The sequence below is a fragment of the Mauremys reevesii genome, linkage group 23 (assembly GCF_016161935.1).
Source record: "Mauremys reevesii isolate NIE-2019 linkage group 23, ASM1616193v1, whole genome shotgun sequence".
NCBI classification, from domain to species: Eukaryota; Metazoa; Chordata; order Testudines; family Geoemydidae; genus Mauremys; species Mauremys reevesii.
This window is the reverse complement of record NC_052645.1, coordinates 21,593,483-21,612,854: the sequence shown is the minus strand read 5'-3', so window position 1 is coordinate 21,612,854 and position 19,372 is coordinate 21,593,483. Positions and strand designations below refer to the sequence as shown.

Here is a 19,372-nt window from a genome sequence, read left to right as displayed (position 1 = left end):
CAGCCAGAAAGGCAAATTGTCTGAGACCTCAGCTCATGGCCAGAGGTCCCTCAACTTCCTAATGAGATGCGTTGCTTTCAGTGCATGCTGTGATCCCAACAGCCAGCTGGACAGCGGAGGAAATCTTGCGTTTTTGTGACGCTCTTATTCCCAGAATCGGGTCTAGGAGAAGCGGTGATGACAAAGGGGTCTAGCTTCTCACAGTGCGGGGAGCGAGACAAGCAGCCCTGGTGTCTTGGCATCACAGCTATTTTGCATCTCTTTCAAGTGATTCAGCCTCCTAGACTGCCTCTGAAGTTCCTGGCGCCAATATGAAATCATTGCCTAAGCAAAATAATTTGTGTAGCCGCTGCAATACTCTTGTGGCTTATGGGAGGGGAATGTAGTTGCTGGGTGACTCACGTCAGTAAATTAGCTTCTCTGTGAATAGCTAATAGGCTATTGCCTTGTTGTTAATCACAGGATTGAGAGTCGAGATCTGGGTTCTGTTCCTGGATCTGCCTCAGACTCCCTGGGTGACTTTGTTGACATGGTTTGTGCTTCAGTTCCCCCATCTGTAAAATGGAGATGGTACTAATTGCCTGCTTCGCACAAGTGCTACAAGGCTTAATGTTTGTAAAGTGCTTCCAGTGCCTCCACCGGCGAGGTGAAAAGTGGAGCAGGGGCATGGCAAGGTAGCTGCAGTAGGGACTGTCCCCTCACTGCTTACCAGGAAAGAAGCAAACTCTTGGATTCAAATCTTGCCTTCATATTTGTGCTCCCCGTGAAGTCCGCAGAGCACAAAATGTGACCCTGGCTGGTTATGATGGTTTCCTATCTGGCTAGTGCTGTGGGAGATTACAGTAGCCTCCGTATGCTGGGCGGGCTACGTTACAGAGTCCTCATTTTGCTAGAGAAACTAAAATCCTGTTTCGTTTCAGCTGGCAAGATGAGTTAACCCCTTAAATACAAAAAACCTGCGAAAAGACATGACCCTGTCTTGGCTTTCTAACCGTGCCCAGCTCCTCGCGCTTTTATGCAATTATTTCCGTCTGTGCCTCCTAAGCCAAGATGTCTAGCTCTGTAGCCTTTTCCTCTTTGCATGTTCTGCATGATCCCCTAATGGAGCTGTCTGGTACCTCGGTCTCTGAAATGCAACACACACGGCTGAGCAGGTGTTCTGAGGCTTTTTTTTATGTTACATACGTTGCAGGAGAAGGTCAGGCCGTGGGGCAGGAGATAATGGAGGCTGGATAATGAAACATAATTTGAATATGTAGCATATTGAGATACAGAACTAGATCAGTGATTCTCCAGCTTTTGTACTGGTGACCCCTTTCACACAGCAAGCCGCTGAGTGCGACCTCCCTTTATCAATTATTTTTTTTTAAATATATCTAACACCATTATATATGCTGGAGGCAAAGTGGGATTTGGAGTGGAGGCTGACAGCTCATGATCCCCTATGTAATAACCTCGTGACCCCCAGTTTGAGAACCCCTGGACTAGATGGTCACAATGGTCTCTTCTGGCTTTAGAATCTATGAACATGGAATAGACAGTCCAAAGCTACATTTCTGTCTACTGGAATGTGGGAGGAGTCCTAGCCATCCTAGATTTTAACCCGTGCCCCACATTTCCCTATGTTTTCCTTCTCTGTGTCTGGGACCCTGCATTAGCAAATCCCTACAAGCTAAAGGAAACTTTGCTGTGCTGTAATGCAGGAAAGGGGATTTTGCTGGAGCATGGCTGGATTGTGGGGTACAGGGAAGAACCAAAAGCAGCTGAGACTTACGTGCTTCCTAAACACGATTTTGTTACCCAGGATTGATAGAAACCTGCTATGTTAAATATTATTGAATCTTCCAGTATTCCTGAAGCATTAGGACCCCAGCTCCTACTCTGCACTTCTGTTGCAAGTGTAATGGGAAGAATATTACATCTCACTTTATACAATATGGTTTTGAAGTGTGACTAAAATCTGACTGGACTTTTTAGACACACTGTTGGCAAGTGCAAATAATAACAATTTTTAAAGTGCTGTGAAAGTTTCAGATAAAGGGAGTATATAAATATGCAAACATTAATTAGCATCTCTGCAAGGTACTTTTAATGAAAACATTAAATGACTTACCCAAAGTTACACAGCAGGTGTGCGGCAGAGTCAGAAAATGGACGTAGGAATCCTGACTCCCACTCTCATACTCTGCACTAGGCACAATTTCCTCTTGGTTCTTATTAGGCAATGCTAATGTCTTTTTTTTACCACTGACTTTATCATCATCTTGGAAAGTATGAGAGCCTCAAGGCAGAGGGCACTGCCTGACCAAGGCTCTGAGACCCTGTGGTAATACAAATAAATAATTATAATAGGAGCTGATATGGGAGACCTTGTTAGCCTTGATTAATTCATACAGATAGGGTCAGGTTAAACCTGGTACAATGCCTTTATTAATAGGATCATAACCATTCATAATTTATTTCAGCCATCAACTCGTTAATCTGCTCCACGGTGTGCAGAAAGTGGTGCAATGCTTTGGAATATTGTAACTTCGTGCCTTTGATACCCCCACCAAAAACCAAAAATGCAATAATCTGACATGCTAAATTGCCAACTCACTGAAGTGTCTCTCATGCTGATTTCACTTCAGGGACCTCCTGGAGCAGACCCGGTAAAAGAGAACAACACAATAATTAATGGTATAATCCCATTAGAGTGACGATGGGAGAGTGCTGGAGATGGGTAAGAGGCAGGAACATGAAGATAAGTGGCCACTCTCCCCTAATGATGCAGACTTGACCCTCTAGGCTGAATAAAGAACAGAGCGTGTCAGGCACTACTTGGAGAGCATCTTCTCTTGGCTGTTCCTTTCACAGCATTAATTCTCCTGGTGAGATCTGAGTTTTGCTGGCTAGGCTGTGGGCATGTCCTGCTGCCTCACTCTAGCTCCCATAGTTCCCTCGGAAGGAGCAAGAGACACTAAGTCTGTGTGGCTGCACTGGCCCAGTTTGGGTCTGTGTGACACTGACACTGCAGGCACCGTTCGAATGGAAGCCCGGCCTTAGCACCCCCTCTCCCGGCACACAGGAGCTCTGGGTTTCTGCACCATCCAGGCTGCCTCACTGCATGATTGACAGAGATGGCCCCACAGTGAAGGGAAAAGAGCCCCTTGGATCATTTGGAAATCCCAAATCTGTTGCATGAGATTCACTGAGCAACACTCTTCCTACTAAGTAGTCCCATGGCCTGGCAGGCCTTAAACTAAGTCCTTGGGCCCAAGGGAAGAGGCATTTGGAAGACTCATAGAAGGGAAGCAAAGCACAGCTGCTGGTCTCTGGGAGGTTTTAGCTGCAGCACTGCTGGCTCTTTGAATCCTCCTTTCTAGCAGGCCTGGGTTGGCGGGTGCTTGTCTTGGAGTGATTTATCAGGATTACCCAAACCCCATCTAAAGCCATTATTTATTTTATCCCTGGCTCGTTGCGTTTTATAGAACTGTTTATGTAAAACATTAAACAGGGAAACTGTTTGAGTGCAACCAGATGGGGCCTGTCTTCAGCAGAGAAGCATCCGCAAATCACGCACAGAAGGAAGAGCAGTTGATTGGCACCGGGGGAGGCCCTGAGGTTAGGAGTCCATGGTCACTGAAAGGCTTCTGAGACCTGGGCTTCGACTGGCCCAACTTCCACCTCTTTCTCAGTGAAGCGGGCGCATCAAGGGAGAAGCATGAGTCAGGTAGGACCATAGGATCCTGTGAGGTGCTGAGCACATGGTAACGTTCACCTCGTGTAGAAGACATGGGGCACACGGGTCTTGTGCTGATGTCCTGGTGCAGCCCCGAAGTGGTGCACAGGGCTTCAGTAGGACGTTAGTGGTGCCTAGGCCTGGCAAGGCTGACATGGGACTTGTGTGCCCGGCCCCTCTGAACAGGACGAATTGTCTCCTACCTGAGACGTGAGGCTGAAATGTTATGATGATTGTTTAGTGTCTTGAATGACTGAGACTGATGGGAGATGCTGTTGCCTTAGGAATGTCTGAGGCGGAGAGACGGGATTCAGCCGGTGTGGTTTTGGGGAAGAGCGCATGGGAGAAGCCACATCCTGTCTGAGCATTGTGAAATGTAGCCAAGGAGAAGGGAGATGTTAGTCATGTTGCTTAATGCACTAATGGAAGGTGCTCAGATACTGTGCTACTGAGCACAGTACGGGGACTAGAATAGACCCAGGTAATTCAGGGAAGGGAGGAGAGGAAGGACTGGAACTGAGGAAATTAGCTCCTCTAGGGCTGCAGTCAGAGACCGTGATGCTCAGAAGAAGGGGTTAGGACACTCGCTGCAGTAAATGTGTAATGAAGGAATGTGCACAAGCCCCGCTCCCGTCATGTAATTATAGATACGTCTGGGCTTTATACACATTGTGTCATTTCCCCAGCAGTCTGCAGTGCAGCGGTGCAAACTCCAGGGTGTGACAGAGCTCTGGCTGTTTACTTGATGGTCTCTTGTTGTTTCTTTTGGAGCTATGTGAAATCCCGGATCCAGACAGGGCTGTCCAGAGGTGGTAAAGGCTTAGTCTGAAAACCTTTGTAAAATTGGCTTGGTTCTAGTCTGGCCTTAAGCACAAGTAGGAAAAGCAACAGCAGCCTGAGCGACTCATGGCATGACTCTACCTTCCATCTCCCAGAGGTGGGTCTGCAGCGAACAGCCTACAACTGTGAGGTGCAAATTGTACATCCTGTCCTGCTGGGTTTGCTGTGATCTTCATCCCTCCTAAAAACAAAAAGCATGGTCTGTGTGAAAGGCGTTTGGTGGCCTTGAGACCATTTCCAAGCTGACATGACTCTCATCACATTAAAGCACCACCACAATTGCTACTAGCTGCACCCCGTGGTTGGCAGCTTCAGCAGGGAAGCCATGAATGGATTGGCCCCTGGGGACTGAACTTGGTCTCAAACCATGAGCAAAGCTCATTTTGGGAAGGTTTGGGGTGCACTGATGGTGCAGGGGTGGACACTTTCAGTGCCATGGTTCTATGGATAAACAGAGAACCTTATGGCTGTCAAATCCACCTCCTTTCGCCAGCAATGCACATTCTCTCTCTCTCTCTCTCCAGACACCAACGACAACTAATGCAATTAAACCACATTATGGATTCGTTATCCATAACATTTCATTTAAAAATTCAAGCTGTCTGACAACTGCATCTTGAACTCTCTTGTTGCTAGAGTGTGGGGCATGGCATTATTAGGACATAAAAGCAGCAGAAAAATGGGTTATTCTTGAAATTTTGCACACGCACATACAAAAAAATAAAACTTCTCTTGTGCTGAAACTAAGTGCCAAATTGGTGTGAAATTTCATGTGGGAAATAGAACGGCATGAAAAATAAGAGGGTTTCTAATGGAAATTCCTGCTGACCGGTAAGTGTAGTGGAGACATAATATCTGTCTGCAGGGACGATTTATAACAGTTGATTTAACACTTTCACAATAAATGGACATTTATTGACAGTAAATTCTGGTGGAATTACATATTATGACCACGTGGCCACGTTCTGATTAATGCTTTTGCGCGGGGTGCCAGGGGGCTGTTTATTTCAAGTGCCTGTTAGCTGGGAATTCATTCGGAAGCCATTGCCTCAGGAATGGAAAGAACCTATTTGTTTGGTCCCGAGGTGTATTTCATATTTATTTCTACACTGCAGGGATTCAGCATTAAGGAGAAGGCATAAAATAGGAGGAAACGCTGTGCTTCCAGCTGGCTGACCGCGCTTCTGCCTTTTGTGTGTGCTGGAGCATCATTAATTAGGTGGATTCGTCTTTTTAAATCCAGTGAACACAATGGAAAGGCAGCATGGCCCTGTGGATGGGGCTATGGACTGGAGACTTAGGTTCTGTTCCTGCCTCTAGCACCATGCTGCTGTGGGACTTTATGCAAGGCTCTTCCCCTCTCTGAGCCTCTGGTTCCCTTGTCCGTAAAGCCTAGTTAGATTGTAAACTCTCCAGGGGAGGGACAGTCTCTTTCTATAAGTGTATACAGCACCTAGCACCATGTGGCCCTCATCTCAGGTGGGGAACTTGGCCGTACTGCCCTAGAAACAATGAGAGCACTCTGCAGAACAGGCCATGTCCATTAAGGAAAGAGAAGCAGGAAGCCATTGTAGTAGCAAGAAGCCTGGTAGGATGTGATGATGCTCATTTCCCATGTACAGCACATAGCCGAGTTCCTCCCTGGCTGTGTTTGCTTCACCACTGAGGTTAAATAAGTTCACTGGCCAAAAGCAATGTCTAAATGAAGCTGTAAGAACAGCCATTAAGAGCCAGAGGGGTCAGAGTCTCACACGATGTCAGGGAGTGGGAAACGTTCGGGGCGGCTCGGGTCACAACCTCGCCGTTATTCAAACATTAGCTCTCGCGCTGAGGGATTAGGCAAGCAGAATGAGCAGTCGCTCACAGAGGGCTCTGCACTGGGCAGTCAGTCAGGGCAGTGGCGTGCTCAAAGGCATAATGACCCTGGCCAGGCAGTAGGCTGCAGCCCTGCGTATCATCTCTCAGCTCTGTGGTGGCCTCTGTGAAATGAGCTGGTTGTCTTAGTCCTGTTCATAACGGGCCTCCTGTGAGATCAGCCCATGCAGGGGGAGCCAGAACCCTCCACTCGCCCCTCGGGCTGGTTCCCCAAGGTCAGAGCTGAATCTCATTGGCAGGGAGGAGCACGGGGTGAGTAACTTACACAGCTACTGCCCAGGCTGCGACCCTTGATGCTTTTGGTGCTCACTAGATAATAGAAGAAGATGCAGTCCCTGGCCCAGGGCATTTATGGTATGAATCAGCCCCAGGCACTTAATGCACTGGCAACAGGTGCACTCTTGAAGTAGGACAGGTGTCTTCAGGGGCTCTCACCCCCATGGAAGAAGCAGGCTTTGGAGGAAGAGCAGGAAGGAGATGGTGCCAAGCAGACAGGACAGCGTGGAGGAACAGACAGGAGAGGAAGGAGGCAACAGAGGGAGCCTTTGGGCAGCATAGACAGCAAGGGAGTGTGAGAGGAAGCTAGGTCAGAGATGTAGGCAGGGCACAGATGGGGAAGGCACAAATCAAGCTTGCCACGGGAGCGGAGAAGAAGCCAGTGATGGAGCCAGGCAAGAGAAGTGACCGGGTCAGAGCGGCGGGAGAGGATGAGGCATTGTAGTGGCTGTGTTTTGTGTGTTCTTGGTAGGAAGAATCGAGAGTTGCACTCTCTGCCATTGTCAGTCAGGCACCAAAAGAACAATTAATTCATTAAATAAAATATGCATTATTTACCTGGCTCTCAGGCAATGCACACATAATTAGTTTATGCAAATACCTAGCTCCGGATGGTGAAATAATCATGGAAGTGTTCTATTTTCCTGAATAAATATGTATCTTGGGGCTGTGTTTGCCAGACAGGCTGTGAATGGCTGCTCCATGCCTCAGCTGTGGACTAATGAGCATTACCTGCGCTGACCCTTGCGAAGGGACAGTGGCTGTTTGAGAGCTGCTCTGACCCCATTCCCTTGCACAGCTGAGAGATCTGCATGGGGCCAAAGGTTTTTAATAGGAGTCGAACATCTCTGCTCAGAGTTTGGTTCTCCATCCACTTACACTGGTATAAACCAGGATTAACTCCACTGAGCTCTCAGTGGGGTGAAATCTGGGTAAGGGAGAGCAGACTCACACCCCTTTAAAGACTGTGGGGGAAGTTTCCTCATTTGGCGTTCAGTCTGCTGGATAAAGTTCTGCTTTTGGCTCCGATTCAGCAAGGCACTTAGGTATCTGCTTCACTTTAAGCAGATGCGTAAGTCCCCAATGAGACACGAGCCTGTGTTGAAGTGGTTTTGCTGAGTCAAGGCCCCCGCGCAGCTGGCACTCGCAGTAATTCTGTGGCTATACTAAAAAGCCTTTTTGCTGTTCAGCAATGCAAAATTCTGCGGGGAGTGGATGAAACATTCCGAGGCTGTAAGTGACGTCCTGGTTTGTCATCCCAGAACGCGACAATGAAAGCTTTGCCCCTGCTAAGCAAATCCTTAACTAGAACCCACCTTCCAGAAAATCTGCATCGATGAGAAAGGATCTCAAAGTGCAGTTCTGCACTACGGTTACCAGCATGGTATTACCAGGTATTTCCATGCTGGTTGTCTGCTTCAGGCTGACATTGTCTGGGACACTTCAGCAAAAATGGCTTGGCCATTGCTCATAACAAGGTTAGGGGAAATACGTAATTTTGCCCGTGTTAAAAAATTCTGACAACTGTTTTGTTGAGAAGCTCTAGCACCTCTGTGGTTTGGAGCAGGGACCTGATTATTTCCATACAGGATCATGAGGGAGTCCCCATCTAGAGGAAAATAATTCCCTAAATCCCCATCTTCTAAAAGATTTCATTGGGAATTTTCATAGATTTTTTTTAAGGCCAGAAGGGATTATTATTCTGAACTCCTGATACCACAGGCCACAGAACCCTCCTCCCACCCCGCGTGATGCCTGCTTTTAGCCCATAAAGTCTGGCTCAGATAGACATCCTCACTGATTTAAAGATTTCAAGTGCTGGCGAATCCACAGCATCCTCAGGTAAGTTGCTCCAGTGGTTAATATGGTTTCATAATTTCTAAGAGCAAATGCTGGGCAAAAAATACAGAATAAATAATAAATCAGATGGATCAATTATGTGTGTTAAGCACCAAGTGAGCACGACTTCGAACAAGACCAAAGTCCAGTCAGAGACACAGCACTTGCCCTGAGGAACGGGCGATGTAACATTCATACAAACCAAGCCACCTGCTGATCTGTGATTGCATTTGTAAGACTCTTTACCGGATGCTGCCCAGGGTGGTCTGTTAGAGCTGAAGCACGTGGTCAGTGAGGTAGGGTAGAACACGTTCCCTCCCCAGGACAGCTGTGCTTCCCTCTGGTGGGTTTTACAGCAGCGTATGTGCTCGGTTTCCACATGACAGAGATGCCGCAAGGATTGTGGTGTCTGGCGCACCCTTGAAATGCTCTCAGTCAGTCATCCAGAGCAGCTGAATGTTTTGCAGTTTCCACCTGGAGGGCTTAAACTTGCTGGGTGAATTTCTTGTTGCCAGGCACCTGTTCATTGCTGGTCAGCAAAGCTGTGCAGGACAGTGGTTTTAAGGCTGCACATTGGGGCTGTCCTACTCAGTCGGACAGGGAAAAGAAGTGAAAATCCAGGGCAATGCCAGATTGAATCAAGAAATTCAGGAAGAATGTGATCCTGTGTGCCTAAGTGACCTGGGTTACATGTGCCGCTGGTTGTAGCCGGTTTTGTGCATGACAGAAACATTGGTTGTAAAAGCTTTGGATTTTTGTGAGCTCTGTCAGAAGCTGTGGAAATGTTGGCTACATGATATTTTATATTCAGACACAAACCCTGCTTTCAGCTGTTACAAATTACCATAAAGCGTGTCCGGGAAAGCAAACTGCCTTTCAGAGAATGGAGATTGTTCCACCAGCACTTTGAGGAGGCTCTGCCTGAGTTTCCACAGTGGTGTGACATAAGTTACCAATGTTGCTTGATGCGCTAGTGGCTCAGATACTAGGGTGATGAGTGTGGCCTAGGAACCTAGATAGACTAGACTAGAAAAAGGTTGAGTGTGTATCTGGGGCACATGATGCAATTACCTCTATTGAGTGATCTGGGTCGTTGACATGGCAACAGATTTCCTTAAACTGCCAGGACCTGAGTTCAGATCATGCTTAAGTAGCAGGTGGAATTTGATAGTTTCATCTTCGGTCTTGGTGGATGGACAAAGATTTCAAACTTCACCCTCTTTTTGAGGCTGAGACAAAAGGAGACCAAAGGGAAGAGAATTTGTGACAGACAAACCTCCACAGGTTCAGAGTTGTGGTGAATTTTGAAATGCTGAACCAAACACTTCTCAGGCTCCATGCTGGCCTGTTTGCCATGGGACCTCCTGACCTTTCAGCGAGACCAGGAATTGGCAACCTTGGCACGCAGCCCGTCAGGGAAAGCCGCTGGGGAGCCGGGACTGGTTTTTTTCCCAGTAGCGTCCGCGGGTTCGGCTGATCGCGGCTCGCACAGGCTGTTCCTCGGCCTGCACTGCTTCTCGCAGCCCCCATTGGCTTGGAACGGCGAACTGCGGCCAGTGGGAGCTGTGATTGGCTGAACCTGCGGACACAGCTCGTAAACAAACTGTTCCGGCCCACCAGCAGCTTTCCCTGATAGGCCGCGTGCCAAAGGTTGCCGATCCCCGAGCTAGACTATTATTCTGTGCAATTTGTGCTCCCGATCCCCTTAGGTACTTCTGAAAATCTCTCTTCTCTTGTTTATTACTGTTATTTGTATGACAGTAGTGCCTAGAGGCCTTCTGGAGCCCCATTACGTTAGGTGCTGTACATACATATAGAGAGGGGCCCTGCCCACAAAGCTTGCAGCCTAAGACAAGCTGGAGCTATCGCAGGAACGGCCGTTTGTGTGGCATCCTGGTATTTCTGCTTCAAGTCAAAAACCGGGAAAGAGGGAGGTGGACGACATCAAAAATAAATCAATGAGGTACTGCTCTGAGCCCTGGACAGAGCTTCCATTTCCGTTTGGTTTGAGCCTCAGGGCTGGTTTGTATTGGATTTGAACTGATTTGCCATTCCCTAGCTGCCATTCAGCCAGCTGGCTTAACTGTAGTTATTTATATTTGTTTTAAATGTGCCTGCCTGAACTCTAAACACACGTACAAGGAGTAACTCATGCTACCCCAAACAGACCATAGAAAAGGTTAGGGCTTTGCCAAACCAGCCTGTCCAATCATTGAAACTCTAAGTACCCATATTCGGGTGAAAGTCCCTCTGTGCAGAAAGCCAGCAGAAGAGATGTGACCCCTGTGAGGTCCCACTCACATACTAGGTGGTGGCCAGGCCATGTGCTCTGAGTTTCACTCAGAGTTAGCAGAAGCCTATCACTGGGAGTGTTTGCAGTAAGACATGAGACGTGAGGAACAAAAGCACAGTACAAAACGTCCCAACCTTCATTCACACTCAGCACTGAGACACGCCCCCCAGCATCCCAGAGCTCTGTTACTTCTTTGACTCTCTGGGGTGTCCACGGAGAGCCTATCAAGTTTCACCATGCAGTCGACTGTGGGGAAAGAAAATGAACACTCTACCTCATGCGGCTAGAATATTACTTCCTGCTACTTAATTTCTGGGATGGCCTCCCTCTGTGACATTCTGTACTTGAAGCAACATTGAAACGAAGGCCAAAAAATATGCCTTCTATGTGGGATGGCATTTGCAGCACGCTGAAATCTCTGGTTGTTAAGTGTTGCTGCAGGAGGCAAGGTCACAGCCACGGGTTAGGACATTTTAAAATACATTGTCTTTGGCTCTATAATGAAGTCTGTTAAAAATGCAAACTCATTCCTGGGCAGATCACAGTTGAGTCAAACCCCCTCAGAAGAGAACATCTCCCGCTGGTAAGCACAGTGTTTATATACCTAGGATCAACGGAAAAGCAATGCAGTAAAGTCATAGACTGTAATTATTAAACAAAGTGGACCAAATTCTGCCTGCCGCTACGCTGGCGTACATCTGAAGCCACTTCCTTGAAGGTCATGAATTTATACCAGTGTCACCGCATACAGACCCTGGCCCAATGCATTAAGTAGGTTCTGCACCATCCAACTGCATTTCTTTTTATCCATGGAAGGTATTTATAATTACCACAACACCTGCCCACCTCACCCGCTGCCTGCCCCCTGGGATCTGCATGGTTAACATATGGTCCAAGCCTGGGATCTGGACGCCTGATCCAAACCTCATTGTAGATAGAAGGAATCTCATTGACTTCAGGGGACTTTGACCCAGGCCCTGAATGCAGATCAGGGTGCAGATAAATTCTGGGGAAGCATCTCGTCCCCAGCGAGGCTCCCTAGGAGGTCTTAAAACTCATGGGGCACCAGCATAAGTGGAGCCCCCTATCTCTGCCCCCATGTCCATCCCCACACACTTTGCAGGCTCAGAGGGGACCCTGCTCAGGGAAGCCATAACGAGCCACCCTGGGAGCATCATAGCCCTGCCAACACCCAGCGAGGAGGAAGACAGTAGCTGTGCAACCAGGATCACTGGGGCTTCTGAGCAGCAGTGCCCCCTTCTCCCCCGTGCCATATTAATGGGAGCCGAGACCCTCCCTAAAGACCCTGGTTCTTAGCATCCTAAGGGGGGAAACAAATGGGCTGAAGGAAGAAGCAGGAACCAGGGAGGGAGTGCAGGGGTGCGGGGGAGGGAAGGAGTAAACTGAATAATTAAAAGGAAGGAGTTCCCTGTGGCCTTGTTCAGCTTAATAGAAGCATAATAAGTTGAAGCTGTATCACAAATCCATCTCTCTGCGTGAGCTGCTTGCTGCGCCAACTAGTGCCAGGCACTGCAAGACCCAGATGCCTTGAGGGCATCAGAAGGATCCTGTGGCTATGGCAATTATTATTCATGATGCTTACTACTTGGCCTCCCTGGGCTCTGGTGTGAGAACCAGGTCAGATGTAGGTGCTGGATAGACGGACACACACCCAGACAGCAGGCCAGGGGGCCTGATTTCTCCTCTTGCTCCAGCAGCAGCGTACTCCTGACAGGTCCCACATGCAAAGGAAGAGCAAAATCCTGGAGCTGATCTCTCCTGAGGGGCCAAGATTAGAATTTGGCCTGTGGATTAGGCCCAGTTCAGCATGGCAACTGCAGTGGGATTGGACGGTGCTCAGCACCACACAGGATCCCACCCCAGGAGAAGGAGCCGGCCCAGGGTTGGTTTGTTGTGGAGCGAGCAAGCTTTAGGCTCTAGTCTCCAGGCAACCTGTGCTGCGAACCCAAGTGACCCTAACCGAAGGGGTGTGTGGTCTGGTGGCTAGAGCCTGGGCTGGGGTGGGGAGACCTGGGCTGTATTCCTGCCTCTCCCACCGACCTTCTGTGACAACCTGGGCAAGTCACTGCTGCGCTTGGTGCCTCAGTTTCCCCTCCCATATTGCATACCCTTGGGGGCAGGGACTCTCCCTCACTCTGGTTTCAGTCAGGTCCTCTAGGTGCTACTGTAATACAGATGAATAGTAATAAGCTAATGGCCAGTGTGTACACGAACTGGGGGAAAGAGCATCGCCACCATACATCTAGGTGCTTTCTTCCATCTCCTTCCCCCCGCTGCCTCCACCTTCCGTCTCTCCCCCTTGTCACCAGGCAAACCTGGTCTTGCCCTGAGCCTTGAGCCCTTCGGCTGACTGTGCTCTGAGTGCTGGTGACTCGTCCGAGCCCCCCCGCGGGGTGTGTCACTGAGCAGGGTGGGCACGGGATCCTGTGGACTGGCTCTGGTGAGTTTCACCGTGAACGGAGTCAAAGCGTGAAGAACAAATCTCTCAATGTTTCGCGTCCGCTCAGTTCTGACACGTCCCTGACTCTGCAACCCTTGGGCCTGATCCACAGTTGGTCTAAACCGATTTCTGTGGCGCTGGCCCAGACTCCACCCTTTGAGACCCAAACTGCTTCCTAAGATCCTGGTATCGTCGTCGTCTTCAGGTTGGGGGCGGGGAGCTGAGGAGGGGCCGGCGTGTTTCTGCTTTGGGTGAGGCCGGGCCTGCCCCAGGTTGGAATAACCATCAGAGGGAATGTACCAAACACTTGCTGCTGCTCCCTGCATTGGGTGGGCTTCTCCCCTGCCCTGAGCGCCCAGGCTCCCGGGAGGGCGGCCGGCCTAAGGAGGCAGCGTGCTTAGCTGGGGATGGAAGTGCCTTGGTTTCTAATGGCTTCTCTCTCTCTGTCTCTCTCTCCCTCTGTGTTGCCGCACAGAAAGCTGATCTGGCCGTTGCTCCTCTCACGATCACCCACGTCCGGGAGAAAGCGATAGACTTCTCCAAGCCTTTCATGACATTGGGGGTCAGCATTCTGTACCGGAAGCCCAACGGGACCAATCCCAGTGTGTTTTCCTTCCTCAACCCCTTGTCTCCTGACATTTGGATGTACATTCTCCTCGCCTACTTGGGGGTCAGCTGTGTGCTGTTTGTCATAGCCAGGTAAGGGGCGCTCCGATGCCACGGCTCCAGCCTGCCACCGCACAGCACGCTTGCTGCCCTCTGCCGAGTTCAGAATCATTTTGCTGCTTGGTGTCCCACCCCCGAGAGCCTGCAACTTCAACCCGTTCTTCCCTTAATTCAATTACATTTCCTCCATTGCAGAGAGCCAGGCTGGGTTGTTATTGTAGGGTTGCTCGTGATTGTCAGACTTCATGCACTATTTCCCCTTCCTTGCTTTGGGATAACTGTAGCACCAGGCTGAGCATCCTTCGTTACTGTAGGGCTACTCGTGATTCAGACAGTGAACATGGTTTGTTACCGTACTGTTGGGTTACTTCATAGGGCCTGATTCTGATCTCACTTAAACTGGTTTCACACCATGGCAGCTCCAGTTAAATCAATGAATTTACTCCTGGTTTACTCTGTGAGTGACATGATAACTGGGTCTGCTGTTTGGGAGATGGGAGTTATTTATTTACTGTAGAGTGACTCACTGAGCTAAGCAGGCTTTGTTATTGTGGGATTGATGATTACTTCTCTACCCACTGGTTTGTTACTGTAGGGTTAGTCATTCATAGGCAGGGTGGTTTGTTATTATGCAGTATGATGCCCTATCCGCGTTAGGGCTGACCATGCTACGCAGTTAAGATGGGATTTTATAGCAATGGTATCATGCTGTGCACATTGCTTTGCTGTTGTAGGGTCCCTAGCAGTGGCTGCTGCTTTTCTCAGTGGAAATAAACAGCCACGGAACACAGGAATTGGCAGAATGGATCAGCCCATTTAGCCCAGTATCCTGTCTCGACAGTTGGCCAGTGCCAGCTGCTTGGAGGTGCCAGAAACTTTGTAGTTAAAATGTTGGGTTAGCTGCCCATAGCAGAAGTTCCTTCTACTCCCTTTACTCCCTCCCCCCCCATTAGATAGAGACTGGTTTATAGCCTTTCCGATATTTTTTTTACCCTACAAAAAGTAGCTGAGGGTGTTCTCATGTGTAAGCCTCTTTTGAATCACATTAACCTCTTGGCCCCAATGATGTGCTGTGGCAATGAGTTCCCCGGGCCAATTACGTGGTTTGGGGTTGTTTGTTTGTAAGTATTTCCTTTTGTCATTGTGAAGCCTGTTGCCTTTCCATTTCACTGACTGTGCCCTAGTTGGGATGAAGGGCAATGGTTGCACTTGATTTATCTTCTCTGTGCCGTCCATTACTGAATATGCCTTTTTCGTATCACCTCTCATTCATCTCTAACCAGCCCCGCTCTCCCGAGACACAGATCGCCCCAGAGCCTCAATCACTTTCACCTTCTCTCACTGAACCCTCTGCAAGCGATCCCCCAAACCATCTAGATAGCAAAACACTGCGAAGCCTATTGCTATGGACCGGGCAATGTGTCTGTTTACAAAATTAACATGCTGCTAATCTTCACGTTTAAAACCAATTCCTATCTTTAAAAGCAGCAACATTTGCATACATTTGCATGCGTTATTAATTTCATAGAGTCTTTGTTTGATGAGATGCACAGTCTGGGGCCGCTTCAGAATGTGCACAGGCAAAAGTGTCCTCGTCTCTCCCATTGGACAATGGGCCATACATAAGCTTTTGGGCCTTCCATGCAACAGGCAGGTCTCTCTCGGAGGCACTAGCCCCCATTAGCCCTCCCTCGCCTTTTGATTAGTATCCTTAATTGAGCCATTTTGTAATGGCTTTGCTTCCATTTTGCCTGCCACTCATCCATATTTATGGGATACAGAGACAGCCTTGTTTTGGTTGTCTGAAGGGATCCTCAGGGGTGCTTAATGCAGCACATAAATGAGCTATTATGGCCACGCTTTGCTGTTTATCATTTCAAAGCTCATAAATTGGGAGCGTGGAGAGCAGCCTGCTCCATTGTGGCTGTGCTTTTGAAGTGCCACTCTGCCTGGTGCCATGCGGCTGGAGCTTGCTGTGGTTTTTTATTCCAGTACCTAGAAGAGCTCTCGATAGAATCCTGATGGGCTACATTTCCTCTGCAAGCTATTGACCATCTGTGTCCCAGAGACCAGCCTGAGATGGGCTTTACCTATGGGCACAAATAGCAGTTCGGTGCCCGAGTCCCATTGCGAGTTAGGTACCTCACTGCCATTTGTGCCTTGAGAAATCTCCAGCACCCCGCACTGCACCAGCTCTCTGGGCAGGAGTGCCCGATTGCTTCCTAGGATGGATGGAAAGGTGTTTTCCTTAAAGCGTCCTTCAAAACGAGCAGCCTGCCTCTAATCCACTGACATTTCAATCAGATATTCAAAGCAGAGATTAATTATCAAACTGCAGTATCCAGAATCCATTAACCCCGATGTTCCAGCCCTCCTGGGTTCTCTGCAGCATTTAGAAATGATTACCTGGGTTTAGCGTGTAATACCCTAATTACACATACAGTAGTTGTCAAAGTAAACTCTGCTTAGCAGGCAGAATATTTGTTCTCTCCGGAACATCTGGGCTGGTGAAGCAGCTGATTTTTCTTACACTTGTGTAAATCAAGAGTAACTCTACTGACATCAAAAGACGTAACTAGGCCCAGAGTGTTTGGAGAGTAAGTCAAAGGGTTTAGTCTTACAATGAGAACTGTTCTCCTTACCAGTCCTCACAATGAATCTCTAGCATGTGACAGTACTTAGAGTGTCTCAAACCCTTCACAGCTTCACATCACTCTGCAGACATTAACTATAGCTCTGTAGGAAAGGGATTGTCTCTTTGGTCAGCATCTAGCACATTGGGGTTCTGGTCCATGACTGACACTCCTGGAGTTACTGCAATGCAAATAACAAAGGGTAATAATTATCCATTACTTTATCCCCATTTTGCAGATGAGGCAACAGGCAGAGCTGGTTTAAAAAAATGAAATTCAGATTATTTTTTTTTGGTGGGGATGGAGATTCACATTTTTTTCATGAAAATTTAATGCCATTTTCCAACCATTTTCCAGACCTGTCCGAGGTCGCACAGGTTGACCGAGGTGGGATCGGGACTCAGTAGTTTCTGGCTTCTACTCCCATGCTAACTCCACATGTTGAGCCACAGTTGACTTCAATGGGAATCTTGCCCAGGAGGTCACAAATGATATTGGCTGTACGTTTATATAACGCCATCCGCCCTCAATAATACTGAAGGAATTTACAATTCAGACATGGACCCAGCCACAAAATTTGGGTCCAGATCCCAAGGTGATGTTACGAGCCAATCCCTATTAGAGAATTAATAAACAGCTGGTGAATTTCATCCCCTAGGTAGCTGCAAATCATGGGAGGATGAGGATCCCTGTACATCATTTGTACAACAGGGATTCTTGTACATATCACACCAGTCACTCACTCCCAGGAATATCCTCCATTCAATACTGTGTCTAATTGAAACTGCAGGGGAGCTATGGCGGTAGAGCCAGAGAGAGAACACTAGCTGCTGAATTACCAATAGTGCTTTTATAGCTTCATACTTTAAGACCAGAAGCGACCATTAGATCATCTAGCCTGACCTCCTGTATATCACAGTCTATTAATTTTCACCTATATACCCCTAACATTGAGCCCAAAGACTTTAATTAGACCAAAGCATTTCAGTCCTTAGCTTTGGGGAACTGGCCGCCTCACTGCACTGGGTGGCACGGCTGAAGAGCTACAGAAAAACGTGCTAGAGAGCTGCAGAATTTTGCTTTGGCAGCTCTATCCTGGACCTCCTGATGTCAGTGGGTGTTTTGTCACTGATCCTACTGGGAGCAGGATCAGCTCCTTAGCAGTTTTGCAGTGCCAGAGAGAGACATTTAGCAGGGAATGAGATGTTCATCTGGGAAGATGAACACAGGCTAATCATGATTAGCGAAGTAGTCGCTGTGATGAGTAATAGCATTATCTCTGCTCTCTGTCTCTGCTAACAATGCAGAACGTTGCTAGATGGACTCTATTGACATGATGACTGTGTTTGATTTCTTGTGTGGTTTGAAATTAGAATTCTAATACATTTTTAGATTTATGAGTTTACATTTCCTTCTTCACAGTGGGGACCAAAACATCCCTAAAGCTCATCCTGATTTTCCTTTCCAGACATTTTAAAAGGTATTGATTAAACCTAAAACAAAAAAAACCTTTTCAATGAACAGTGATGAAAGGCACAAAGGACACTGGAAATGAACTGCCAGCTCACCCACAGGTTGAATGGAATTAGGGAACTGACCTTTATAAAGAGGAAATTTGGAATGATTCTTGCACTGGGCCAAATGGTGTATTGTAAAATGGATGGGGCTGCTTACCCAAATGCACATTGATGAACCTCTGTGTTATCCACAGGGGCGTACGCATTCAGCAGCTGTCTGCTACAAAGGCTGATAGAAGTCCCATGCAGAATAAAGTTTTGAGATCTCCATTGTCCAGTGACATGCACTGGCTCCTGCTTGCCACTAGAGGGGGAATTGTTCACCGCCCGGATGGGGGATTTTGGCTGCAGTGTCTGTTGCACACAAACACGCATGTACACTCCAAAGTGGGGAGTCCTCTCTCATTTTCTGACACGTATAGATAGGAAAGGATCGGACCGCTTGGATCTGTTGGGGCTTGTGTCCAGAGCATGTGAGGGGGACTCCGAAGAGCTGTGTTCTCTGTGGCTCTGCTTTGGGACCTGGGGCAGGCCACTTGCGCCTCTCAGGCCTGCTTTGCCGGTGTGGCATTGCAAGTGAGAGGACCATATGAATACCGAGAGCAAGAGGTGTCAAATGGTAACAGCGTGTGTGTGACGCAGTCTGAGATCCTGCAATGGAAGGGGCTAGCAGCGTTAACTCTTGTTTTTTCTGCCTCTTTGACAAATGGGAGAAAAGAACAGCTTTGACGACTGCCTTCGGTTCCCTGGGCAAACTTCCCATTGCAGAGTAACCGCTTCTGGAGGTCTTGGCTAGAATGACCTGCGGCATCTCCTGCTGAATGAGCACGTGGGAGAGTGTAACCCCCCATAGTGTTACCCTGCCCTACGCCAAGTTCAGCTACTACCCGGCATTTCTTTGCTGCCTTGGATAAAAGGGTGCTCTTGAGTGCCCCGGTTTGTTATTGTAGGGTTGCTGCAGAGTGCTAATAGGGCTGTGTACATTGGGCTGGGTGACTGGAAAGCTGCAGGGGTGGCTGGGTGTGGTTTATCCATTAGGGGGGAAATGGCTGGGGTGCCTTTTTGTCTCAGGAACCCATACAAATAGCTTTGCTTTTGAAAAGAGCTAAAACAGCCCCCAGGAGCAATCCAGGGGCTGGTTTCTGGCTGGAATGGGCTGCCATCAGAACTGAACCCATACATGAAAGAGCCCCGGCTGCTGTTAATATTATTCCTACCGCCCCGTCATCTCCTGCTGCATTAATGTTATAA

At 48.3% G+C, this 19,372-nt stretch overlaps 1 protein-coding gene across 10 annotated transcripts in view; it reads left to right on the top strand.

Moving 5' to 3' along the window:
* GRIK3 (glutamate ionotropic receptor kainate type subunit 3) overlaps positions 1-19,372 on the top strand; it is a 118,013-nt gene that overhangs the window by 75,156 nt on the left and 23,485 nt on the right. For all 10 annotated transcript variants that reach the window (XM_039511553.1, XM_039511552.1, XM_039511555.1 and 7 more), the window contains one exon: positions 13,781-14,004. In XM_039511553.1, coding sequence (XP_039367487.1) covers positions 13,781-14,004 — 224 coding nt within the window. The remainder of the gene's footprint in view (positions 1-13,780; positions 14,005-19,372) is intronic.